The 27,335-nt window shown below is 52.1% G+C and overlaps 2 protein-coding genes across 6 annotated transcripts in view; one reads left to right on the top strand and one right to left on the bottom strand.

The window, feature by feature from the left end:
- PDE6A (phosphodiesterase 6A) overlaps positions 1–2,424 on the top strand; it is a 50,896-nt gene extending 48,472 nt beyond the window's left edge. For both annotated transcript variants that reach the window (XM_045185141.2, XM_024576949.3), the window contains 2 exons: positions 441–588; positions 2,105–2,424. In XM_045185141.2, coding sequence (XP_045041076.2) covers positions 441–588; positions 2,105–2,178 — 222 coding nt within the window. In that variant the 3' untranslated portion in view covers positions 2,179–2,424. The remainder of the gene's footprint in view (positions 1–440; positions 589–2,104) is intronic.
- A 4,356-nt stretch (positions 2,425–6,780) lies between these two features.
- The window catches only part of PPARGC1B (PPARG coactivator 1 beta), a 105,409-nt gene continuing 84,854 nt past the window's right edge, over positions 6,781–27,335 (bottom strand). For 2 of the 4 annotated variants that reach the window (XM_045185007.3, XM_045185006.3), the window contains 8 exons: positions 25,447–26,566; positions 24,499–24,535; positions 23,856–23,920; positions 21,954–22,740; positions 18,952–19,027; positions 16,770–16,894; positions 13,778–13,932; positions 6,781–12,870 (listed from right to left, as the gene is read on the bottom strand). In XM_045185007.3, the coding sequence (XP_045040942.2) occupies positions 12,770–12,870; positions 13,778–13,932; positions 16,770–16,894; positions 18,952–19,027; positions 21,954–22,740; positions 23,856–23,920; positions 24,499–24,535; positions 25,447–26,566 (2,466 nt within the window). In that variant the 3' untranslated portion in view covers positions 6,781–12,769. The remainder of the gene's footprint in view (positions 12,871–13,777; positions 13,933–16,769; positions 16,895–18,951; positions 19,028–21,953; positions 22,741–23,855; positions 23,921–24,498; positions 24,536–25,446; positions 26,567–27,335) is intronic. The other 2 variants (XM_024576976.4, XM_024576975.4) reach the window with 1 other exon arrangement.

The raw sequence follows: 27,335 nt of genomic DNA, 5'->3' as shown, positions 1-27,335 counted from the left end.
CTGTGGGAAGAGTGACAGTTTGGCCTTGAGCTCTTGCTCAAGGTTAACATCTCCCTCTTGAGAGTCCCACCGCATGCAATCCCATATAATCGGTGCCTCCATTCACCTCCTGTCTGTTCCTCTGACTTTGGCCATGTTACACACAAGGACACAGATGAGAAATGACAGGCCTGGGGTCACCAGGATCAGCCATAAAATGGGATCAGAGCCCGGGCCCCTGACCCCCTAATCCAGGGCTCTTCTGTTGCATGGGCTGCATCGGGTCTGTGAGGAGGAAGTTCACATGCTCCCGAGGTGAACAAGTGCCTCTCTGATATAAGACAGGCTAACGGAGTGGGGGCGGGGGCCGGAGGGGAGGCTGTGTTATATCCAACTGAGCCTCCACCTGCAGCCCGGATGCTGGGCCATGCCCCCTGCACCAGAGGCTCTGTCTCTTCTAGGAATTCTCCCGTTTCCATGAGGAGATCACTCCCATGCTCGATGGGATCACCAACAACCGCAAGGAGTGGAAAGTACTTGCTGACGAGTATGATGCCAAGGTGAAGGCTCTGGAAGAGGAGAAGCAGAAGCAGCAGGCAGCCAAGCAAGGTTTGTGGGGTGTGGGGGGGCGGGGGCAGGGAACAGGGGGATGGGGAAGACGGGGAGCCCTGACCTTCTTCATGCCGGGCGCTCATGGTGTGGCCTGGCCTGGCCTCAGAGCCTCACACATGGGGTCCCGTTCAGGCCTCCCCACCAATGATTGTTGTTCCCATTCTACAGGAGGGCTCTGAGACTCACAGAAGTACTGTGGCCAAGTCACACTGTTAGTAAGTGGCAGAGGCTGCTTCCCCAGACTGAGGCTCCAGGAAAGATCCCCTCACTGCCCTGCAACCAGTGTTGGACAGGTTCCAATTCAGAGGCTGTGGACATAGGGCCCTATCCATGGACAAAGGGGAAAACCTAAAATTATTGGTTGGAAGGAATGTTAGAGGTTATATTTCCAGCCTTCTGTCTGATGTTTGAATCCTGTCTATACCATTATGAGCCTTTGCTTGCATACTACCAGTGATGGAGGGCTCACTACCTTCCATGAAAGTCTCATTCAGTGCCACTATTAGAAAGTTATTCCTTGAATTGAAACTATTCCCCTTGTTCAAACTTCCACCTAGCGGCCACAGGCCTGCCTTCAGGAATCAAATGGGATTCATGTTTTTCCATCTCTTCCCACTCTACAGCGTGCTCCCCCTCCCCCAAGTCATTTCCTTTACTGGTTGTGTGGCCCTCGTTCCCTCACAGGACATGGCTTCCGGTCCTCACCCCACCTGGACCGTGCTCCTCTGCACACTGTCCCTCTACACGTGGTTCTCAGCACAGGCAGGTCGCCAGCTCTGCTCTGTGCAGTGTGGGGTGCTTCTGGACTGGCGGCTACAAATGTGGGGCCACCCCTCACAGTTTTGTAAGTTGTGCTTTGCACAGCTCCAGGTGGGGTGGTGTTACAGCCGCCCCAGACTTGTATTGCATTTACAATTTTCCAGAAAATGGTGGTACAGTGTCCACAGGAAGAGGTGCCTCTTTCTACTTCACCCAAACTGTCTTATGGGCTAGTGGCGGGTCTCTGCAAACGCAGAGCCTGAGAGATGTCTTCTGTTTGCCCTGCATGCGTTTCAAATACGAGTTAGCTGTCTACGTTTTAAAGTGGGGATATTTCCAGTTTTAAAAATCCAGATTTCCAGCATATTTTATAAAAGATGGAGATCTGGCCTCCTGCCTCTGCACTTCCGCATGATAACCATTAGCTGGAGCTGAGTGGCAGCCCCTGTCCCGGCCGTTTAGGTGGGACAGGGAATCTCTCCAGTGGGCACAGTCCCTACCACTCCCTGTTGTCTCTCAGACATTGGTGCCAAGTGCAGGTGGCCATGTATCATCATGACTGCTGTTTTTCTTAGTGTAGAGCAACATTCTTGCTTTCTCAGGTCCCCCTTATCTTTGGCTTGCCTTCAGCATGGGTGGTTATCTGCTGGCCTCGGAGAGCCCCGAATTTGCGGCTCTTGGCTGACACCAGGGCAAAGGGGAAGCCCTCCTGCCACCTTCTCTCAACTGGTGTTCTCTTTCTGTCTGATTGCAGCAGGAAATCAGCCTGGAGGGACCCCCGGACTTGGAGGGGGCACCCCAGCATCCAAGTCATGCTGTATCCAGTAGGTCAAGGGGGATCTGCTGACCAAAATGGCCCTGCCCTTCCTAGGAAGAGACCACCCAAGCCAGTGGCAAACAGGACACCTTCTTGAGAAGTAAAAGAGTCATAGGATTTGAAAGCTGAATGAGATTTTAGCTTACTTCTTATCTAGGGGCTTTCAAACAATGTTTCAGCCTTGAGAATTTTTTCTTGAGCTAAAACCAACATTCTAGTTTTTGTAGACATCAATTAAATATGTAATTAATGCCAGACTCAAGTGCTTACTCAGAATCATTTTTGTTCTTATGCTTTCATTTTCTCTTTATTACAACCATTTTCAATCACTCTCAAAAGCTGAGCATCATACAGTGAATCCACACCTATCACCCTATTCCAGTATCAAGATTCTGCCACATTTGCTTCACCTGTCCTTTTATATTTTCCAACTTTTTCTTGGATGAAGTATTAAAAAGACAATTCCAGACATATCATTCCAGACATAAGGGTGTTTTCTAACATCACCCCATCATTACCATATGCCACAAATGAACACCTACAATCCAGCTGTGGTCGATGCCGTGGTGAGCTGTCCAGGCCCCTTACTGGAGAGCTGAAGTCTCCTTTGTGGTCCCAGCAGCTGGGAGCACTGCTGGTAGGCAGCCCTCCGAGCCGGCCCCTTTGGGGTTTGCCTCAGCTGCTAGGAGACACTTTGCCCAAAGTCACACCCTTTCCCTAAGTGGTCTGCAGGCAATGACTGATCCATGCTAGGTGTTAAGGTCTAGCCCTCTTGGCCCCACAGGGGACAGCTGTGCAGGGCCACCGTAGCTCCAGGACTCCTCGTGGGGTCCCCCGAGGTGGCCACTGGGTTTGCATTACAGCTCAGCTTCTCCTTCTGCCCACTCCTACCGCCTCTCCTGCCCCAGGCGTCATTCCCAGGGGGCTTCTTCGTAAATCACCCTGCACACGAGGTCCTCTGCGGCAGCTGCCTTCAGGGGAACCCAACTTGGACAGCGGTCCTTCTCCCCCATCGTTGCGCGAATGTCTGTAATTGTCCGTTTGCTTGAATCTGATCTGAACAAGACATACGCCTTTAGTTGTTATGTCCCTTGAGTGTGTCTGAATCTATAACAGTGTTCCCTCTTTTTCCTTGTTGCAGAAAGTGTCAGTTGTCCCACATTCTCCATGTATCCATTTGCTTCCTCTGTCCCTGGTTCTCCTGTAGGTGGGTGTCAGCTCTCGTTGCTTTGTGGAGAGGGAATACATGGCTTCTGCAAACTGTTAGTAAATCACTGTTCTATGCTAACTGCCCCCCGCTTTTTTACATAAATGAGGAAGCTGAAGGCCAGCAAGCAGATGGCAAAGTTCATGGCACAGCTCCCTAGTTTCCTCCAGAGGCAGCTGCCCAAGTTCACAAGAACACAGTGTGCAGGGCACTTGTCCCTGTGACTTCCGCAGCAGACCAGTCTGAGCTCCTGACGCATGAGCCTTGCCTATGCTTTCAGGTCATTATGCGAATAGGGAGCTGGGTCTGGAACGCTCATCTTTTAACTCCCGAGCTGGGTTTCCTGCTCTCCTGAAATTGACACTCTCAGAGTAGCGGTGTCGTAGGTAAAGGCGCGTCTCTACGCACGTCACACGTAGTGATTAAGTGGTAAAGGAGAGGAGTGTCACCCAGGAATACACAGGTGGTGGTGCTGGCCCCTGCTCCGTCCCTTAGGCAGGTGCCCTCCATTCTCTTTAGTCTTCAGCCTTCCCCGCCTGTCAAGTGAGCGTCATAATCTCTGCCACGCCACCCACAGGGCTATGGTTCCGCCAAATGAGACCGTGCATGATGAGGACGGCACCTCATGTTAACAAAGTGCCTCTAATGTCCCAAGTACTGTGCACGATCTATTTCATCGTCACAACAACCCTACAGGGTAGAAACGACTAGCCACATTTAACACACGACGAGGCAGAGACTCAGAGAGGTTGGGAAACCTGCCCAAGGACACCCAGCTGGTAAGTGGGGAAGTCAGACCGCAAAGCCAAGCAGCCTGACACCAGACTCCTGGCTTGTAACCATTTTCCCTGCAACACAACTGCTTTTGAGAACCTGCCTTTTGTAGGACTTTGGTGCTCATCTAAGCTAATCACCTTGTTTCCTAGTTGGGGGTCACCAGAGGCCAACGAGGTGCCTTGTCCAAGTTTGCACAACACAAAAATGGCAGGGCTGGGTCTCAACACACAGGTCTTGAAGCTCTTGATCTCCCGTTCTCTCCCTTCCACCGCTGGCTACCCCTCTGAAGGGATTGTTTCTGGGACTCTGTGGCTTGGGAGCCTCCCTCGCTACATATAGACATCAGGCCACGAACAGGGGCCTCTCACTTGACCATTCATGACGCCCTGGTTAATGGGGCTAGGCACCCGGCAATGAATGGAGAAGCACCCTGTCCTCCTGGAGTGTATAGCATCTAGTCGGGGGTGACAGACACTGAGAAATCACATGGGAGACCTCCCCAAGGACTCGAACGTGCCAGAGAACCCTGCTGCTAAGGGCAACACCCCCCTTCATTTCAAAGGACAAAATCACCATGCGTTCCCTTCCAACCAATTTCCAGATTGAAAAAACAAATCACCTGAACAACGACAAACCATTTCCATCGGTAAAAAACGACAATTTGAGAACAGTTTGCACACAATACGAAACGAAATGGCTGTCCTGTTCTTGTTTGCACGGGGTGGTTTTCGTCATCAGTGTTTCGGCCCTCTAGGGGCACGGGGATATCTGGCACTCAGAGTGCACTTAAAAATACTAACGTGAAAAAATTATTAACATTGAAGCAGCTTTAGGGCAAAATAAAAGCTAAACCCAAGAGTGCTTTGAGACTGAGGAAAGGCACACGCATCCAAGTCTCAGTCTTGGAAAATATCTCCTCTTCATGACTCTGGCTGGGAGCGAGTAAAAGTTTCTAGTTCACGTAAATACAGCGCACACTTCAAGTCTGTTGTCCACCTCCTCTGACCAAAACTTGCTCAGAGCCCACTGGTGAGAGTTTTTGCCTGGAACTACAAATATCTCATTTGGCACATTCCTTTAGTGTGCTTGGGTCGATGCCCCAAAACAAGGGAGTCCTTGATCAGAGTGGTGTAGCTGTACAAAAGTCACAGCAAAAAGCAGTAATGAGACACCTGTTATGTGAGGCAAGTCTGAATGATTCACTATGATCCATGAAAAGTGCTGTGAAGGAAGGAGAAGTGAGCTCAGAAAAGTCTGAGCGGGTGGGGAACACACCCTGGCCAGGGTCCTGTCTGAGAAGGTGGCACCAAAGCCAGAATCCTTTCCCCAGTTGTTTGACAGGCACGCAGACCAATAAAGACACACCTGGGCAGGGCTGTGGGTGGTGCTTCCTTTTTAATCTCCATAGTGTATTTGTTAAGTTTATTTATAAGCAGATCACTTCACTATTTACAGTACATGAGCATAGAGATTCTACAGTTTCTGTGATGTAAACAAGAACCCCACAGTGGGAGTCTGAGAAAAGAAGCCAGTTCTGAAGTATTTACAGAGGTTAAAATAGAACTTTATACTCACAGGATAATAATACATACAGCAATTTGGTTAAATTATCTATGAAACTATAGAATCTGACAATATACAAATACAGGAAAACATTTTCTCATTTAGAAGGTAAGACAGATAAATCACAGCAGAAATAAAATAGGGACAATACAACCACAATAATTAAAAGCAAAGAAGGGTTCTTCTTTGCCTCTTACAGATAAAGCATTTATATAAATAAGGACACAACCCAACAAAATGGAAAAAATATATAAAAATCCTCTACCAATTAAAAAAAATAGCAAAACTAAAAACTCGATTCCCAATCATCAGCAGTGTCCTTTAAAAAATTAAAATTTAGCTTTCTATTATAAATAACAAAGCGACGTGTCCCTCTGTGTAGGTGAAATTCTTGCACCTTTCTCAAGAAATGCATCAATGTAATTCCACACACACGCAGACAGACGGGCATGCGGGTGCACACACGCAGACACACACACACAGCCTTGCACTCACGCACCCCAGGCTGTAGTTACCTTGTTGAGCTTCCTAATGCATAATGCCCCCTATGGAGGACCCCTGGGGGTGCCCAGACCTCACAAGGTTAGCCATTCCCTGGTTTGACCCCGTCACAGAGCCGGGGAAAGCCCTGGCTTCCTATTGCTCAGAATTCTCTAGGCTGCATGATCACACCAAGAGAAAACAATTTGAGTCCAAGATTTGGAAATGCTGGAAGGGACCAGAGGGACCACCTTGCGCAGTCGATTAAGGCTAGCTACAAATACTGTCTCTTTAGAAACCTGGGGTTGGGGAGAGAGATCTTATGTTGGTTTCACCACTAGCAGCTGCTCTGGAAGAGGCAGATGCTGAAAGCCAATGCTGATACCATGGCACAGGAGGTGAAGGGGGTGGGTGTGAATTTCCAGAGCAGACCGCACTGAGCCGGACTTTGGGATGGTCACCTTCCCCAGAAACCATCTGGAAATCCCAGTGGTCCACTTCCCTGCTTTACTGACCACTCTCCCCATGCCCCTTGAGATTTCCAACCCGTTTCCATCAGAATCAGAACATCCCTCAAGAAACGAAGTTGGGAATAGTTTATGACTTTTTATTCCTAACACAAAAACACTTGACAAGATTTTTAAATACAAAATATAGAAACAAAAACAAACTAACAACAAAAAATTATATAACCTGTTTGGCTATTCGATGGACCCCATCAAAGGCCATGGCCAGTCTCCACACGGCACCCTGACACCCAACCCATTTGCTTGTCCCAAGGGTGCAGTGCGGCCCCCCCAGCAGAGGTTCACTTAAGAAGGTCAGCAGCTCGGCTGCCAGTATTGCAGTTACAGTAAACCCCTCCAGGGCACCTGGACACAGGGTCCACTCCTATCTCCTCTGCCCACAGGAGAGCTAGTGGGCTTCTCAGTCTGTGTGCATCTGCGTGGTTGCTTCTTAATTCTCCTGAGCAGTGTTCACTGGGCTCTAGATATTACAGACAGTTCACTCTCGACATTACATTTCATTCCCAACGTGGGTGTTGGACAGCAAGGTGGAGGAAAAGATTTACTTGCCTTCCATCTGGGTAGCTGGTGGATACAGTCTTTGGCCACTAGATGGCGACTAGACGTTGATAAGGCAAAGTGCTGAAGTGGAAGCAAACCAATCCCTTCAAGTCACCCAGAGCAAGGCCAGTAAAGTGGAAAAGGAGGCTTTATTAGGCTTCCTTGAAGGATCCTTTGACAAAACATACAGCACAGAGGGGGTTCTAGCTATATAAGCACCTCTGGGAGGTGCCGTTGCAGAGCCCAGAGACTGACCAACTACAAAACCGTGTTTTTCCAAGCCCCCAATTTGGGAGGCTGGGTTTCTGAGCTGCTTCTGGATGTGCAAGGGATTCTGATGAAAGAGTCTCCGATAATCTGTCCCCCTATCACGAAGAAGCTCCAGTCACTGCAGCATACCATTAAAGAACAAAGAACAAAAGCTGCCCTAAACATATGCAGTGTGATGGATGGAGGCCTCCTGTTGACCCTCCCTCCCCCCGTTTAACAATCATTTTAAAGAAATATGTGAAAAGTGCCTAAGGTAAGCTGTTTTGAAAAAAAACAGAGTATTGCTAGTCTTGTCTGAGAGCAAGAGACAAACAACCAAGTGGTCAGAACATTTGGGGTAACATAGTAGCTGTTTGGTGGGGTGATGACGAGGCTAATGTCAAATTGGACATTGCCACCTAGCCAAGCTGGGGTTGGATTCTAGCCACCCCGACTAGAAACTATGGCTTAGACCTGTCCTGGGGAGCTGGCCTCCTGGTGTAAGGTCGCTCTGCCAGGACCATGTGGGTTTGAACCTGCTGCTGGTTGGTTACCTTGCGGAGCACTTTACCCTGAATGTGAGCTGGGTGCAGCTAGAGAAGGGAATCAGCCTATCAGAGAAGGGGACTGGAGTATTCATCCCATCCAATATTCTCCTTTGCTGGATGAGGAAACACAGGCCCAGGACCACATAGCAGGGAAGAAACATTGGCTTTCTCGCTCTGAGATGGCTTATAGTTAAATGACTTGTGTGCAAATCCATTTCCATCAGCTGGACTGTTTTAATTTTTTATTTAAAAAAAAAAAGGTACCAAGATCTGAACTCACCATTGCCTGTTTCTAGGGCCTCCAACAGAGGCCAAAAAAGGGCTAGCCCCAGGATAGGCTCTCTGGCTGCTGCTGTCTCGGAAGGTCCTCTGCTCCCTCCCCCCTCACACCAGCCCCTCCCTGGCACCCTGTCCCAGGCCCTAGGACAGTAGCTCACACAGTCAGAGGAGGCCCATAATTGCCAGTGTAGTCACCTGGAGGCAGGCTGAAGTGTTGTGGTTTTCTCAAAGTGCTTTTATTGGTTCAATGCAAAGTCAGCTTCTGCCTGCTTCCTGGGTGTCATGCAGGCTCCCTAGTGCTCTCCCTCCACCCCCGCCGTCTGTTTTGGGCCAAGGGCATCTCTGTGCTCATGGGCTTTCCAGCTCCCAAGCTCTCCCTCCATTTACCCTGTACCTCCGGTTTGGCAGACAGCCCTGGAGCCTGTCTGTGTGTGCAAATGCCTTGGGGACTTGGGGACCAGCTTAAACATACTGCACGTCAGTACTAAGTGGTTTCCTTTCTGCCCCCACGGGAAGGGGCGAGGGGCTCCTTTTCTTTGGCCAATGAACCCACTAGGTTCACTTTATTTGCTACTGTGCATCCAATTTCCTTCCTTGATCATATGTGAGGGTGACTGCTAAATCTCAAATGCTACGAAAATTACTGCAGTTTTGATGTCAAGTCAGATCAACAAATCTGCTAGGGTGGCTTCTGCTTCACAGCCAGGATGACCTGTCACTCCAGCTGCAGGCTCAACTGTGATTTCAACTGAACCTGAGGCCTGGGATGGGACTCTGACTTACCTGTCCAGACACAAGAATCTCAGTGTCTTTCCTGCCCCCGCCTATGCCCCACCCGCACAGTGGCCTGGGCATGCAGATGGCATACAGCTAGAAATCACTCTCAGAACATCAACAAGCATGGGTTTTGGGCAATGAAAGCTTCTCATTGCATCACCCTTTTCCACGTGGGGACTTAGGTACTGAGTCTGAGCTCAGAGCATTCCTCCCACCCCTACTCACCAATCCCCGGAAGCCCTGCCTCTCTGAGCACATCTCGCATGCTATACTGCCAAATCTCACAGTAGACCCAGACACCCGAACGGTGCTTTTTGACTCCAAGCAGTTTTCTAATTTGGGGAACAAGGTGTGGAGGGGTGGGGGTGGGGGCCTTAGCTATACTCCATCCACTCATATCCTTGACCTCTTTGATGCATTTTCCTTCGGTAACCAGAGCCCCCGAGAGTGAGGATTCTGATTCAGCCTTGTAGGGACTGAGGAAGGAGATGGAAGAATTCCACTTAAGCGGTTGGATCGGATATTTTTGGAAAACATCAGCACAGCACAGACGGACAGTGCAACCTGCCCTGCGTGGGCAGCTACCAGCAGAGTCTACAGTAAGCTTTATGGCGATCACATGTAAACATCATTGAGAGCAAATACTAGGACAGAGCTACGACGAGATGGTTGCCAATGGCAGCTGCTCCCTCTGGGTTACTCCTTAAGTTGGTGGGCAAGACACCAAGGTTGACTAGTTTTCCTGGAGAGACCTTAGAGTCTCCTTGGTAAGTAATACACAGCACCGAATGAGTCTTCTGGACAGAGGTGGCCTGCAGGGCCGGTCAGCTCTAGAACCTGCAGCCTTTTACATATAGGACGGTGAGCAGAAACTGCTGGATGTCCTCAGCAGGTACCCTCTCCCACCATCTCTGACCTTAGGCACATCACGTCCCACAGCTGCGCTCAATCCCTGTTCTGCTCAAGGGCCAAGTTTAAGTAACTTTAAGAGCCCCGTATTGATCTGAAGTGAAAGGACTGCTTCAGCTGGCCCGAAAGACAGGAGAGACTTGTCCCTCCCTAAAAACATGAATTTTTGTACCCTAACGGACCACTTGCCCATGGTAGAACCTCTGGCCTAGTGCCATTGAGGAAGAAGCCAATGGAGGGGCTTACAGATGATCTAGTCCAACTCCAAATCTAGAGTTCTTTCCTACCAGCTTCCACAGGGTGAAACCTGTTACTCCTCAGGGCAAATGAGGACTTGGGGGAGGCAGCAGACGAATTTAAATTCCATTCCATAACCATTTATTGTGTGCCTACTGTGTGCTAGGCAGTGAACGGCTATAAAAGGAATTTAGAATGTTTGGGTCTGTGCTGTGGGAAGTCCCTTGTTTGGTACATCCTCATATACCCTGCCTCCCCCAGACATGTTCCTGTCTGCTATTCCACTCTCAACCCTCACCCCAAACGGGCTGTGTGTCACAGTAATACTGGGAGTCCTGTTCCAGGGAATGGCTTTAGGGAAATTTTCTCTCATAGGTCAGGATATGACAGACGGAATGGGCCAGCATGAAATCCAGCCACCGTATTTAATGTGTGATGGAAACTTTTAGAAGATTAGACCAAGATGTCAAATAGGTTAACCTCTGATCAATTAGTAATGTCTTCCCCGAGCACTGTGATGAGGATTCTAATAGCAGACCAGGCTCAAAGAACATGAGTGCTGTGGTTGATTAGTTATGCCTGCCACTGGCCAAGAATGTGGCTGTAGTGGTGCGTATGCTGTGTATTGGCCATCCTGAGCTAGAATTGCCTTAGCAGAAGCTAAGACAGGTGGGGACCTTGGAGATCAACTTGTCCAACTCTCCCCCAGTCCCCCTGTCTCCTCCAGCCTTCTCTGCAGGCTTGGAGTTTGCTCACCACCCAGGACAAGCTCATTGGCTGGCTCAGTTTACCTACTGAGGTATTCGAAAAATCTTTTTTAAAAAATCAACTATCAATTCTCAAAGGACTAAGCCTGGCATTAGCAATAGGTTAACTTAGCTTGTTCAGTTTAATAAGTCAATTTCAAACTTTGTTAAAGCAGCAGGACCCCTTTCCTTTGCTTTTTAAAATACAAACATCGACCAAGGAGCACTGACGTCTGAAAGTGATCAAACCGGAGCCGCTCCTGCTGGAGCAGAAGCCACGAGCTCACAGCCTGCCTTGGCCATGCTCTCCCTCCCGACGGCCCCCGAGGCACCTGCAGGTCACCCAAGCGGGACATGGCTTGGACATCACTCAAGCACACAAATTTTAAAGTAAACCTGGAAGTAAAGTTTACTTTACTTGAAAGTAAACATCAGAATGTTTTCTAAGTTGAAAAGGAGCTCAGGGATTGTTTTATCCATCCCTAACCCTCACACCCTCTTCCTGCTTCCCTGTCCCATGCCACCCAAACAACTTCACAGCTGAGGAAAAGGAAAGACAAGCCAAAGGGAGTAAGATGGGTTGGTGACTGGCCCAGAAAGGATGACTGCTCCCAAATCACCTGTCCCTGACGCTCCAGGTGTGTCCCTGAAACTCTGATGGCATGTCTACAGGTGTAGGCAAACCACAGGGCCCCTTGGATGGAAACGGCATGCCCGAGCCTCAACTCACCTAATGCTGGTGAATCAGCTGTTGACTTGACCCCCATGATGAGCCTGTAGGTTTCTAGTTTGTCGCCCGATTTAGCTGAACTCACCTCTACCAGCTCTGAAACTCTGCACCTCTACCCTAGCTGCTGCAGGAGTGTGAGACTAAGAGTCAGGGGGCCTGGCTGGGCCCCCGCTCCGCCCGCTCACCGACCGGCTACAGGGCCTCGGGGAAGCCATTTCACCTCTTGAGGAACTGCCTGCCTTCCTCATGAGGATCTGAGAACCCACAGCCAGGCAGAAACTCTTAGGTGTGAGCTGGGCACCAGATGAGGGCTCTGAATGTAACTGGACCCAAACTCACTCGATGAGAGACGGGGTGGGGCTTGGCAGAAAAGGCCCAGAAACACCTCCCCCCTGTTCCTCGTTGTGGCTGCAGGCTGCACTTCCCGGCCGCCCAGCACCTCCGGGACATTCTGGCGAAGGGAGCAGAGCAGCTCAGTGGCAAACACCTCACACAGTGCATAGTTGAAAATCAAGGAAGCGACACAATAACCCCAGGCACAGTACATCTGAGCCATAAATACATTATTTTAAGGATATACTTTGTTTTCTTCAATTAAAAATGAGTTTATAATCCTGATCCTATTCACAAGTAACAATTTCATCATCACACGCTACAGACAAGAAATGTTATGGCGAACACGGCTGCAGGTCTACGAGGGGAAGTCGGTCGGGAAGAAGGGGAGGCGGGTGACTGACCCAGCACTTGGAGACGCACCTGGGACAACCCGTCAGAAGCAAGGACACTAATGTGGCAGTGGAACGTCAACACCATGGAAACTCACAGACAGAAGCAGCTTTGTTCAATGTAAACATTGATTTTTTTTTAAAAGGACAGCAGTTTCAAGTCTCTCTCTCTCTCTCTCTCTCTCATGTGTGTTCTCTCACACGCTCGCGCTCTCTCTCCTTCTCATATACTTTTCTTTGAAAACGTAAACATATTGAAAGGGCCTTGTCTGAGGTATTGAGGTATTCCTCGAAGGTTAAGGCTGTTATCAATGTAGGCTCTGCTGGGCCTCCTTCAGCAAGCTGTCAAAATCCATGGCTTCGTACTTGTTTTTCACTGATGCAGGAAGGGCCTCTTCTGAATTGGAATCTGGGCAGGGGGTGGAGCAGGCAGTGAGTGGGGAAGACAGTGAGCAACATAGCACAGCCAGACCATCAGAAAATCTGCCACTGTAAAATGGACATGGCCCAAGGCCGCAGAGAGCACTGGACAGCGAGCATCGGCGCTGCCATTCTGCTGTGACCAATGTCTCGGGGCCCTGGCTGCCATTGGTGGAATGGGGAACCTCACGCAGAGCACCCCAGAGCTCCTTTATCCTGTAATTCTACTTCCCCGAACAGCTTCCTGCCCACTTGCAAATCACTGCAGGTGTCACCTAAGGCAGCCTACAAAACTGGATGCTGTCACCGTCCAGCTATGGACTAGGGTCCCGTAAGTGGACACGCAGCCAGGTGGCACCCTGCCTGGCCTGGAACCTCCGAGGCCTGACACTCAGCCCTGCAGTACAGAAGCTGCGTCAGGCTCTCCCCTGCAAATAATTCTCTCCAAATTGTACTTCTCTGTCTTTCTTCACCAACCTGTCCCCAAATGGTGAGGGCACGGCAACAATACTGTTTCCCTGTGGTGCCTTCATGGACAAGGTTTCTGCCTGTTGGGGCCACCATGGGGTGCCCCTCAATGGGGCCCTGCAGCCACAGGCTCTGCAAGGTCAAAGAAACAGCAGTTGTGGCTCTGTCCCCATGTGGCTGTGAGCATGAGACTGGACCCTCCCAGAGGCCATGGGAGACTTGAATCTCTCTTTCTGGTACCAGTCCTGGGTCAGGACAGGATGGACCAGATGGCAGAGGAAAAGCAAGATGGAAGCCTCCCGGCAAACTGGCTGCAAAGGCATACCGGTCAGCACTTGGAGCTTGGGTGTGGGTACTAGCTCTGGGTCTCATTAAAGGAGGTCTCAGCCCTTCATGTTACAGAGGACGGTGGGGCCTCGGATACTTACCGTAGTCAGTGTACCTGGGCCAGCAGAAGCGCTGGAGTCCTCCGTAGCTCAGCTGGAATGAGGACTCGTTGTGCTTCCACAGGGCGGCGCCGTTACTCAGAGAGAGGGCAGCGTGCTCAGAACACCGGTAGGTGATGAAGCCATACTTCTCACCCCTGCAGGGAGATGACAAGAGGACCGTGTCACTGGGCCAGCTTGGTTGACACTGTCAGACTACCCGTGACTAGAAAAGGAGCAGAAAGTCCATGATCCAGTCACCATGTCAAACAGAGATGAGGACAATAGCTAAGTTGGCCTCTGCAATGTAACAATAGTAAGAGCAGGTCCTCTACTGATGTCTGCCAGTGTTGGCCACCCACACGTCAGACCACCTGCGAGTGGGCACTGCCATGGGCACTGCCGTGGTCTCTGCCTTGGGATGAGGAAAGAGGCTCGTAGATTCAGAGTTCGCCCAAGACAGGGGGCAGAGCAGGGTAGCCAAACTCAGGCCTCCCGCCCACAGGCTGGTGCTCTTCACAGTACCGTTTCCCTCGGGATTCCCATTTTCTGGGACTTGCCCCGCCTATGCCCCATCCCACCACACCTGCCCCAGCCACCACTTCCCTGGCTGCTAACTTGGCCTCACCCTCCCTAACACCGCTGGTTTTCTCTGCAATCTCACCCTTTGCACTAGACATCTGTTACATTGGCCTGCTCAGCATCCACGTCCCTTTCTCAGACAACAGCACCACGTGCTCTGCCGGGCTCGGGGCACTGGGGGATGTCACGTGACTGTGGCCTTCCCTGGCCCCTGTGATTTGTTGAGCCTGGCCCAAAAGGCTGAGCCTGTCACCCAAAGTGGAACCCCAGAGAATCCATTCCAGGTCTTTGCTGGAACTATGCGGGAGGCTCCTGTTCCCACTGGGAGGAGATAAACTTAGAGGTAGAGGCAACCACCTTGCCACCATGAGGGAAGCCTACCAGAGAAAGATGTCAAGGCTCGGGGAGCCTAGAGTCAGTTCTGCCCCAACCTCCACTCTGCAGTCCCAAGAACAAGAGGAAGAATCCTGACTGATATGTCCATCGTCTGCTACGCAGACTCAAGGGCAGAGACAGTGTGCAGTGCCCCCACTGCTCAGGACAGGCTTACCGACAGCAGGCGCCGAGCGAACACTCAGCTGAACCACACACATTTCCTGACACTTCTCTGAGCCAGGCCAAAGCCAATCCCCTTCTGCCTCTTTGAAGGCCTGGGAGTTGTGTGTGCCTGTAGAATACTGACAAAGTGACCCTTGCCTTTAAAGACTAATATGCTTTTTGCTTTTGCGTGTTATCTCCGTATGATACCCTGAGGACTAAGTAGAAATGCTTCCATTTGTACAACGACTCTTTTTAGAATTGCCGTGAAAACACGTAACATTCACCCCTTTCACTATTTTTAAGTATACAGTTCAGTCGTGTTAAGTATATTCGTTGTTGTGCAACAGACCCACAGAACTTCTTCATCTTGCAAAAACTCTCCGCCCACGAAACGACTTTCTCTCACCTCCTCTCCCCAGCCCCTAGCGACCAGCCTTTTACTTCCTGTCCCTATAAGTGTGACTACTCAAGCTGCCTCATGTAAGTGGAATTATACGGTCTTTGTCTTTGTGACTGGCTTTATTTCACTTAGCATCCTGTCCTCAAGATTCACCCATGCTTGAAGCATGTGACAAAATCTCCTTTCTTTTTAAGATAGAATAATATTCCGCCCTGGCCAGTGTGCCTCAGTGGATTGAGTGCCTGCCTGCGAACCAAAGGGTCCCCAGTTCGATTCCCAGTCAGGGCACATGTGGGCCAGGTCCCCAGGTAGGGGCAAGAGAGAGGCAACCACACATTGATGTTTCTCTCCCTCTTTCTCCATCCCTTCCCCTCTCTAAAATAAATAAATAAATAAATAAAATCTTTTTAAAAAGACTGAATCGTATTCAATCATATGCATATACTATATTCTCTTTACCCTTTCATCTGTGGACGGGCACTTGGGTTGCTGCCCCCTCTTGGCTACTGTGAATAATGGTGCTGTGAACGTGGGTGGCAAATAGCTCTTTGGAATCTTGCTTTCAATCCTTTTGCATATGTACTCAGAAGTATACGGTAATTCTGTGTCAGATTTTTAGGAACCTCCATACTGTTTTCCATAGCGGCTGCACCATTTACATTCCAACCAAGAGTACGTAAGAGTTCCCTTTTCTCCACATCCTCATCAACACTTGTTATTTTCTGTAGCCATTCTAATGGATGCAAGGTGTGTAATGATTCTTATGCAGATGCTGTTTTCTCATTGTGCTTTAAAAGATTATTATTAAGTTAGGATTTAAAAACCTTAATAACTCATCTTATAACAGTACATACTTTAGAATTGTTTCAAAACTGACAACGTTTTTGACATCTAAGCTCTGTATTTATATACAACCTATTCCCTGACAGATGAAACGCTGCTTCCCCAGGTGAGTGAGGAAACACCCCACCGCCCAAGGGAGTGGAAGGTCTGGGAGTGGCTGCTGCAGAGGAATGGAGGGGAGCGAGCAGCACGGAGCTTGCAGCGCAGGGAGGTCCTAACACACACATGCCCTTAACCATCAGGGGCTGTTTGCTGCCCTGTGCCAGCTCCAGGGTAGAGAGCCTGAAGCAGACAGAAGCAGACGCGGGGTCTGCAGCTCTGGCTTTGCTACAAACTAGCTGCTCAGCAATTTGTCTGAGCTCCCCAGGAAAGAACAGCCAGAGAAAGAATGCGTGCGTATGTCTCAGGTACAGTGCTGGGAAGCTTAAGAGAATGCCGGAAACTGACTGCTACTTAGCAACCAACGCGTGTTGGCTGCTACTACTGGGCTGCATGATCCTGGTCCCTCTCCATGTCCAGGCTGCGGATTTCATCCACTTTGTTCCATAAACATCTTCTGTGTGGCCAGCCCCAGGTGGGAACCTCTGCCCTTCCCCACCCCTTCCTCTGCCAGAGCTTGACTCCACTCACCTCTTACTTCTTGTCAGCACCTGGCACTCCACAACCTCGCCAAACACTTCGAAGCGCCTCTTCAGCTCGCGGGAGTTCATGTCGCTGGAGAGATTTCGAACATAGACCACTCGGCCTTCGCCCTGCTCGAGAAGGGGGACACAGAGGGACCCAGTCACTACCTGGCTCCTGGGGCCCCCTTGGTGGCAGGCTCCCATGGATTCCTTGTCCCCAGTCCATGACACCTGGCTGAGCGAGTGACACCAGCTGGGGCTGCAGTCAGAGAGGATAACGACGGTCACTATCGCAGAGGACCTGTCCCTCTGGAGAAGGGGGCAGTGGGGTGTTGAATGGGGAACTGACCCCCAATGGAAGCAATTGCTTCCTTGAAGGAAATGAGGCTCATCACTGTAAATATGACGGAGAACGCAGTAGCTTCCACATTTGTTTTGAGTCTGAGACTTTTATGGGTAGCGGGAGAGGTGCTGGGGTGGAAAAGCAAGGTGGTAGTGGGCGAGCCTTGGGAGCCAGGTTATAGAGGGGGCTGGAAGGAAAGCAATGAGACAGAGGACACAGGGCTACTGGAGCCAACATTGTCCTTGGTTCTGCCAGGGCAGTGTGCACACACTGTGACAAAGGCCACCTTGGGGTGAGCTTGGAGCCATGCCCAAGAGCCCCTAGAAAAACCCAGCAGAGGGGAGGGCTGGGGGGAAGCCCAACTGAAACTTCCCCTCCTCCACCATCTATGATTGTGTCTGGTTAAAGCCACTGCCCTTGGAAGAGTCACTTTGACCTACTGGAGAAACTCCACCATGTTCCTGGGAACCTGGGAACCTGGGCTCCCACAGGCAACACTGGCAGGTTCTGGCTGGGACAGGCTTTCTCTGGGAACAGGTTAAGGCCAGCGATTCTGGAGCCCTCCCATCTCACACCACAGATGGCAGGGAGGAGGGAGGGGAGGCCTGCGTCCATGGCAGGGCCCTGCTGTCAGCAGTCTCGGGAACTGTGTGTCCCACACCAGGGCACGGCTCAGTTAAGCTCCACACAGAAGTCCCCTCCCCCAGCCTCCCTGCATCTCCTGAATTCATCACACTGCCCCATTGTTCTAAATCTTTGCTGGGCTAGCACCTTTCATCCCTCAGGGCTCAGCTCCCCCTCCCCCTGCTGCCAGACCACCATATAAATACATCCTCCCCAACAGTCAAAACAGCCAGATATTGGAGTTGTGACGTGAATTCTCGTACAGCGCCTCTCCCGGTCTGTAATTACAGTGTCTATTTCTTGTTTATGCGCCTGTTGTCTCTCCCTCTCCCTTCTGCCCAACCAGGGGAGTGGGAAGCTCATCTGTCTTATTCATTGTTGTCATCCAGGGCCTAGGACAGGGCCAGGCATGTCACAACTGCTGAATGGTCACACGTGGATTCTAAGATGCTCCATGCACAGCCTACTTGCAGGCAAGCTCTGTACCTCTGCGGCAAGCATACCCTATGTGAGCCCCCTGTTCCTCCCTAAAGCATCCATCATAGGGAAAGTAACAAAGCGAGAGTCTATTTGCCTTTTTGTGCTTCTGTCTTACTATCCCTTCCCTCCTTTCTAGTGACATGGAGGGGTTGGCTACACCCTCAACCGACCCCCAGCAGCTTCCCGATTAATGTTCCCTGTGGGGTGGGTGCTTTGCAGTAGGTTCACCAGGCAGGGGTGGGCCTGTGGACTCACTCTGGTGGAGGATCAGGGAGGTGGGGAGCAAGGGATGGGCTCTCTTGGCTCCTTAGATGTAATCAATCTGGGGGACTCTTAGAAAGCGTAAGACCCAACTCCCTTGTGTACAGATGAGTAAACTGAGGCTCTGGGAAGCTGGAGCACATGCCGAAGTTCGCACAGAAGGTGGTGGCGGGGCTGGCGTGTGGCCTGGGTGGCCCGGCTCTGCTCCCCCTACCACGGCCTGCCTTCTGCTTGAGTTCTGACTCTGCGCCCGAAATCACCAGCAACTGCATGCATCGCAGCCAGTCTTTTGGCGTCACTTTGCACGGCGCCACCTTTGATGCCCTTTGGTGACCCTTGTGCTTTTTGAAATGAGAGAATATAATTATCTTCTGCAGGTCACAGCCAGCCTCAAAGGGCTTTGGGTCTACGAAGTCCTGGCACTTCCTACACCCTTGCTGGTTCCCATTCTCTCCGGGCTCCAGGGCCCCAGGTCACTTACAATAGCTTTTTCCCGCTGCTTCCTGGCGTGCCGGACGCTTGGCGTTCCGTCTGAACACGGCCCTCTGCTCTCACATCTGTCAGTGAACAAGCAAAGCAGAGGCACTCACTCTCCGGAGGGACCACATGGGGCAGGGTCGGCACCATTCCCAGAGGAAGGGACGCTTCTCTATGGACTCATTCGTGAGGGCAGAACTGTTAGAACCCCACCCCCATCTCCTGCAGCGACAGCCAGCACTGTGTGTGTGGCTGAATACTGCCACACATCTCCTGCCACCTTCCGGGGCTAGAGTGCTGGGAACCACTACACTGCTGATCATAACCTTCTGAACCTGGCCACCCAGGTTCTTTAGGGATAGAAAGGCCCTTCCACTTCATTCTCGTATTTGATCTGATGAAAACAACCCTGATGAGGTCTTCTGTTTCCTCATTTTCCAGATGAAAACCCTGAGGCTCAGGTTCAGTATGGGATTTGCCAAAGCCAGAAAGTGGGGAAGCCAGAGGAAGGAGGTCTGCTGAATCTAGACCGCTGCCCTCTAGTGGTTGGTGCCTGGCTCAGAAGCAATCCTGGCCATCACAGCCCCCATGGCCGGTACCACGACCGGGCTACTCAATCCAGATGCACCGCCAGAGGAGGCCCATGGGTGCCGCATGCTTGTGCCTTCAAGCTTGCCTGCGTGCTGCCCTCTCCTCCGGAGGGAACATGGCGTGGGAGGCATGGCCGAGGCCCGGCTCTGCCACATACTGTCTGCATCCCTGAGAACACGACACAGCACAGAGTGAGTATAAGAGCAGGGCTCCAAGTCAGACAGCCTGTGCTTGAACCCTGGCTCTACCACATCCCTGCTGCATGCCCTCGGGCCAAGCACTTAAACCCTCTCAGCATCATTTCATCTATAAAGCAGGGCAATCAAAGGTATCCACCTCCTCGGCCTTTTGTGAGGATCAAGTCAGAAAATGCCTGTAAGTGCTGAGCTCAGGAACTGCTCAGTAACCACTTGATATATATTTCTGTTGAACCTCTTGGAGCATCCACTTCCTCATCTATAAAATGGGGATAAGAAGCAGATGCGCCCTTATAAGTGCATCTATAAAGCTCAAATAGGGACACGGCCTGTACATTTTAAAGTGCTACTTACAGTGCTGTACAATAATAGTGTCATCATCCATTTGCAATGGAATTGGCAGTTTCCCCTGAAGAGCTGAGAGGGATGGAAATGTACCGTGGGGTTTGAGGTTTGTGTTGTTAAACCGTCTCAAAATGCTTCCTGTTGACCGATGTTGGGTAGGGGAAGCACAGGAAAAGAAAGGTGGCTCTGGAGAAGGTTGATAACTAGCTGACCAGGCTTATCAGGTGCTGAGCTCTGTCAGGCAGCCAAGTAGGAACTGAGTTAACCAAGGAACTTTCTCCAGTGAGCAGAAAAAGCTGAGCCTGAACTTGGCCCAAAAGCAAGAAGAGGAAAAGAAGTCATGGGGGATTCTAGAGAGGCGCCTAACACTTTGCCAGCAAACCCATGACCACAGGCCCTACCTAAGCACCCCTGGATCTGTCATGGGGGAGATGAGGCTGGGCAGCACCAGCTCCTCGGGTGGGGGATGGGTTTCAGCAGGAAGAAAACCTCAGTAGCCTCTGAGCAAATGCTGCAGCGAAACTGCCTAAAGTGAACCTGAGTCATTTAGCTCCCAGCAGCCTCTGGGGAAAGGGGAACGGAGCCGGGAAGAGAGCTCAGCAAGGTCTGACAGAAGACCGTTCTGACTGATTATCCTGGCATATTCCATAGAAGGGCTTTTAGAGAAATCACCGGGGAACTCATTTTGAGTAACAGTCCAAGGCTTCTAATCTGTGTCTGGGAGTCCCTTAAAATTGAAGGCCCGCTTAGATGTCTGTGTGCATTTTAATGGGGGGGGGGGGCGGGGACTTTTGCTTTAATCAGATTTTCAAACAGTTAAGAGCTTTGGTATTGATATGTAAATAGAACGCTGAATTTTTCTAAGAAAAGATATCTTTCTATTACTAAATTCTGGTTCTCAGAGTCACACTCTGGAGACTCTGGGTATCATCACCTGGGAACTCGTGAGAAATGCAAATTATCTACCTCCACCCCCAAACCAACAGTATCAGCCTGTAGTGTCCAGCCATCTGCTGCTCTCGAGCCCTCCAGGTGACTCAGCTGCACTGCTCTAGAGCCAAGAGCACCATCTAGTGGTCACTCGGGTGCACCTCAGGCAGAGCGTTTGGGACCTGTACCAACATACCTCAGGCCTCCCCCAGAAAGGTCCTGCTGGGATCAGGAGAGAAGCAACCTGTCACGGCAATATATGCCAAACCCCTATTCTTTCTGCTCAGCTCCCTGCTGACCTTTGGACGGGCTCCCTCTGCAGTACGGTTCACCGAGCAAAGATGGGATGAGCGAACAGGATCATGACGCATGGTTGCGTCATCCCCAAGGAAAGATAAAAGAGCGGGGGCGGGGGAAGCAAAGCGGGGAGGCCACCGCACACTATGGAAAGTCACAGTGGTGCAACTCAGCAGTATGGAGAAATAGGAGCAAGCCTTCCCACTGCTTTAAGCCCAGGTATTTTTCAGAACACACAATAGAATTATGCTGATTTTGCTTTTAGTGTCCATGTGTCACATAGGTATTAAACTGTGTGGGAATGCATATGTCTCCTCAGAAACCTATCTGTTTTGCAAATATATAAGCAGAAAATAGATGAATAAGTAAGTTCATTTAGGCATAAGGCCCCAGATGACAGAGAGTAGGTGTTCTTCCTCTCCTGAGGCCAGGAGGTTTGGGCCACTCCTGATTGTTACTCAGCAGGCTTCACTCCCCTCCGGGACTTGCCCACAACTCCCCCTGGAGACCACCTTCAGGCCTCTAACCAGGTCATGGGCCACACAAGAAAAAGCAGACCTAGTTTCAAAGCTCCTCCCTTGTCCAGCATGCTGGGGACTGGGGTCCTCAGGTGCCTGTCGTCCCTCCTGAGGCCACCCACCCATACCTGAAGGTCCGGCGGATGGCTGGTGACCAGGAGCGGCAGGATGAGGAGCCAGAGCTGGAGCGGCTGCGGGAACACAGCTGCCGGCTGGCCTTGCTTGGTGGGCTCTGATAGGGGCAGTGGTCAGAGCGAGGGGGACTGACCCCTGAGTCCTCGTCATTGTCCTCCTCCTCCTCCTCCAAGAGGAAGCTGCTCTCGCCACTGCTGCTGCTGCTGTCCTCAAAGACAGTGTCATATTCGGGGCTCTTGCAGGAGGCCAGGTCTTCGTCCTCCAGGGCAGTCTCCAGGAGCCCAAAGTGCTTGGTGAGGCTGGCGCGGATCTCATGGTCTCTCAGCAGCAGACTGTCCTTGGGGGGTGCACATGCCCCACAGCTGCTGTTTTCTGCCCTGCCCGAGGTCTGCGCCTCGGCCTTCGGGGCACCTTGCTGGGACCAGTCCCCAAGGTGGACCCCAGATGGCTCCCAGGACCTCAGCACCTTCCTCTGCAGGGCACCCTCTGGCTTGAGCACCTGGCAGTAGTCGTGGTCTCCAAAGGAACATGAGAAGGGGCGCTTCTGGCCGGCCTGGGAGGCTGGCTGGGTTGCACCATGCCGCAGGTGGGACAGGAGCTCACTCCGCTCCGGGGGCTTCTTTGGCAGCTTGTGGGCCACCCCTGTGGTAGCCCCGAGCTGGAGGCCCTTTGGGGTGGGGAGGCTGGGGGCTATGTCTTTGCCTGGGCTGTGCTTGATGTCGGGCTTGAAGGGGTCCTCCTCTGTGGGCTTGTATGGAGGCGTGGTGGGTGGGGTGAGTCCTACCCATGCAAGAGGAGAAGCATGTGAGGTGGAGACAGATCACTTCTCCACAAGATACTGAAACCCTAGTTTGGGATAACAGAAGGCAACCCCACTCTCCAAACTCAATGGTCGGCAGGCATCACTAATCGATCACTGCAGTACTGGCTGAGCCTGGGACTCTGCACAGAGTCCACCATCCAGTTTTTTGGAGCTGACATGTGATGGAAGCCATTTGCCATCCCTTCTGTAGCCTGGCAACGATAGCTGCAGCCTCCAGGATAACTTCCTGCACCACAACCAGGTATTCAACAAGACCTGCTCACTCTCCTCCCACCTGCCTCCCACTTGGGTGTGACCACCACAGTATCCTTAGTGCCCCTGCATCTGCCCTCAGCCTCCATCCTCCCCTGTGCACCAGAGGGAACTCAGTAAGAAGCCACAGATCGCTTCCTCTCTGGGGCTCCCGACGTCCATGGGATGGAGGCCAAACCCCTTCGCCTGGCATTCCTCTCAGCCTTTGCGGGTGCTCTTTCCTGACCCCCCCGTCTGGCCACGTCACAGAGCCAGGTGCCCAGTCTCCTCAAGGGCACCTGCACTTTCACTCCTCCGTGCCTTTGCTCATGCACATTCTGCTGCCAGGGAGACCTTTCCTCCTCTTTGTCTTTCCAACGCCCACTCATCCTGTGAGTCCAGCTCAAATGCCCCCTGCTCTGGGTGCCCTGCAAATCCCCCCAGGCCCCACTCCTGCCTCCCTGACCCCCTACCTCTACCTCCACAGCTCTAGCACGAACTTTGGAACTAGTGGGAACAACACAGCACTCATCACGGGGTGAGTCTGTCTCCCACATGAGACTGCTGACTCCTTTGGGGAAGACATGTGTGGCTCTGTCTTTTCTGACCCGATGTCAGCTCACAGGCCGATTGGCAGCTGAATGGCTGAGCTGGCCCCTGACTCTCCTCCTGGTAACACCCTCGTTATGTACCCCAAGACCTGCACAGCCTGTGCTGCAGTGCAGGGAGAGCTTGATGGGGCACCCGTCACTGCCTGAGGGGCTGCTCAGTGTGGGGGACTTGCTGCTGGGCGTTGTGCCAGCTCTCCTGAGGGCACCCCACAGCTGAGCCCCTGGCTCACCTGCTGTGCCACAGAGTTCCACCGTCAAGGTCTGCTCAAAGCTCTTCTTGCCAAAAGGAGGGTCACTGGTGGGGGCGGGGAGGACAGAAAGGAAAGAGGCCAGTCAGCAGCAGGCCCCACCTCCCCAAGCATGCAAGGAGGGCAGGGGGACACCGTGACAGTCCCTGGTTCTCCTGCCCATGGAAGTGAGGCCTGGGGAGAATTTGCTAGGGACCCCTCCCATCTTGGCTTTTAGAGGAGCTCAAATCTGCAAGAGAGATCTGCTAGAGAGTGGAGAGAGGACAAGGATGGCCAGCCTCTTTATTTTACACATTGAGCACCTGGGGAACAGAGAGGGAGACAGACTTGCCCAAGGCTACACAGTATTTCCAGCTTTTCCCATCCAGAAAAGAACTCCTTCCCTGGTCCTGAAGGGACGGCTTACAGAATAGCTGAAGCCTTGATTCCCCAACCTTCCCTGGGCCTGCAGAGACTAGCTTCTAATAACAAACTCCCTTCTAAGGGAGCCCAGCTCCTGAGGACCCCACCGGGCAAAGAGGACATAGGTATGGAGACAGGGCGAGGCTCAGGGCTGATGAACCACCCATGCCCCCAACAGGACAAAGTCTCATGGAATAATAAACCAATCAGTTCCAAAATCTACCTTTGTGACAAGGTCAGCATGAGGCACCTGGGAGAGTCTGAAAAGAAGAAAAAAATAAAAAAGTTAAGATTCTTCAACATGGCACCATAAGCAAATATATCCCTCAGGAGGAGACCTGAACTTCCATTGGTACCAACCACAGCTCCCTTTAGGCATGTGACCCAAAAGCCTCTGCCGTTTTTAGGGAAGGGCAGGAATAACCCGAAGCCACCTCCATTCCCAGGGTCTCAGCAATGTTAATGGCTGGCAGAGCTCCATTTTGCAGAAAGAGCAGATGGGTACAAGGGCGACCCCTCCTGGCCACACAGTGTAGCACAGTGGGGAAGAGTCTGGTGCCCAAGGCCAGTGGTGGTGGGTTCTACCATATTGGATGCAGGACTAACTAGCTAAGGGGTCACTAGATATCTCTGTGCCTCCATTTCCATGTCTTAAAATGGAGATTTTAACAGAACCTACCACACCGACTTCCTGTGAGGAGTCAGTGGGGACAATCTGTGTTAGACCACCGCCTGGCACAGTGAGTGCGCAAGAGACAACTGTTACTATTACCACGACTATTGTTAACATTGAAAATTCACCTTCATCTTGGGGCTGAGTTTATAGACACCATCACCCACGAAGTCTTCTTTGGGGCACTTATCACAATATGTAATTATCTTCCTTTTTGCTTACTTTTTGATTGCCTGTGTTCCACACCGAATCACAAGCCCCATCAAGGCAGGCATCTTACTCCTTGTTTGTTAAGTGGCACCTGGCCCATGTATGATGGGAAACTCAGAGATGTACAGGTGATTCTTGAAGATCCACCCAACTAGCCCATTGTACAGAAAGGAAAGTTGAGAGCCAGAGAGGAGAAGGGATTTGCCCAATGCGGGGCTCCTGGTGCCCAGCACAAGGAGGTACATCACATCCCACCCCACCCCTCTCCTGAAGATGAACTCCGACTACCTCTGGTAGGGAGCTGTGGGCAGCTGGGGTCCTCGTCTGTGTCCCCACACCCACTCTCACAGGGGCTCTCCAAAGCCGGAATCTGGGGTCCCTGGAGTTGCTGCTGGTCTTGGCCACTGTCCTTGCCAGTGGGGCTGCCCAGCTCCCCCCCTGTGTCACAGGCCTCTGGAGCCAGATGCAGTGAGGACAGAGCTCCTTGGGGCTCCGAGGGGACCAGTGACTCATCAGTGAAGGTCAGCCAGGGGCCCAGCTCAGGGTTCAGTCTCCTGGAACGCCGCACGGGGCACACGGAGCTCTCCAGCTTCCTTCCCAGCTTGGTCCATGGCAAGCCTCTGCCTGGCCTTTTCCAGCCCCACTCGTCTTCCTCCTCTTCTTTTTCTTCCTCCTCCTCCTCCTCCTCCTCCTCCTCTTGCTTCTGCCTGGCCAACCGGCTGACACGACCTTTCACCCCCAGACGCAGAGGGCGCAGGCTGGGACTGGGCCCAGTGCTCTTGAGCGAAGCCGCGATCCTCACCTCCTCTGCAGGGGACGGGCAGCCAGGGGAGGCCTGGCTGTCCTTGGACCTGTGCTGGGGCCTGAGGGAGGCATAGACAGGCGTGGCCAGGCGGTAGGGTTTGCTGACATCACAGAGGACATCTTGAGCCAGAAGTTCCCTCAGAATGGAAAACTCAGCCCAGGCAGCTCTGGCAGGGTGCTGGGACCGGGCCCAGGGTCGGACCTGCTTGGAGGGGTGGCTGCAGGGCTGAGGGGTAGGCTCTGGGGCCTGTAGGGGCCGCTTCCTCTGGGGGAGGCAGTAGGTATGCATGTAGTGAATAAGCTGCACCATCGCCTGCATGTCCTCTGGGGAAATCTGGGTGCTGAGGCCTGCCCTGCCTGGCACTCGGGATTCCCGGGGAGAGGCTGGAGCTGGCTGGGGGCTCGGGCAGTCTTCGCGTGGCTCCTCATCCTCCTTGGCAGGGAGCCGAGGACTCAGGGGGGCTGTTGGCTGCAGGCCCCTCTCTGGGGAGCAGGCTTTAGCCTGGAGGCAGGATGGCACCGCAGTGAGGTGCTTGTGCAGTTCTGTACAGCTCCGGCTCTGAGACTGTGTCATGGGGGCCTTCTTCTCCTGGATGCTGTCCATCTGGAGAGGGAAGGAGACCAGAGTGAGGTGGTAGGCCCCCACTTCTCCTCCCCTCTGCACCACCCCTGCAGCTGCCAACTGGGCTCAGCAAGGGTCATCAAAAACTTCCAGGGTTTATCCATTTTCCCCCAGCTTCCAGCACAGAGCCTGGCGCCTGGCTATGCTCAGCATTGAGGAACAAAGGAATGACCAGCCTCTTTCCGTGGATTGCACCCCTTCCAGGTTCACAGCATAGCCCTGCTCTGACCGTGCCCCACACCCCACTCCAGCCTTCAGTGAGAGCGCCAGGAAGTCCATTAGTGGTTGCCGGGGGCGGGCGTGGGAACACGGATTAACGGTAAATGGGGGCACTGGGGATCTTCCTGGGATGGTGGAAATGTCTAAAACCGGACTGTGGCCGTGGCTGCATGACTGTAAGCTTACTAAAAATCACTGAACTGGACGTCTAAAACAGGTGCCTTTTATATGTAAGTGGCACCTCCTTAAGCTGTTAAAAAATAAAAAGAAGAAAATTTCAATAGCTTCCCAGTGCCCATCAGATAAAGGGAAGGCCCCTTGGCCAAGTATTTGGGGACCTCTGCAGTCGGGCCCCAGACCACGGCTCTCACCAGCCTTCTCTGCCCCTGCTTGTGCATACAGGGGCTTTCCTGCAGTGCACCTGCCTCTTTGCTGGGGCCAGAATGGCTATCGGGTGTGTCTCACATCCCTGGGGCACTTCCTAGCCTCCCAGAGAGCAAAGAGCCAGCTCACCAAGGAGCTTAGTGGCTCA

This window comes from Desmodus rotundus, chromosome 6 (assembly GCF_022682495.2).
Source record: "Desmodus rotundus isolate HL8 chromosome 6, HLdesRot8A.1, whole genome shotgun sequence".
Lineage (NCBI taxonomy): Eukaryota > Metazoa > Chordata > Mammalia > Chiroptera > Phyllostomidae > Desmodus > Desmodus rotundus.
Note: the sequence above shows the minus strand (reverse complement) of the source record. Positions and strands in the feature narration are given on the sequence as shown.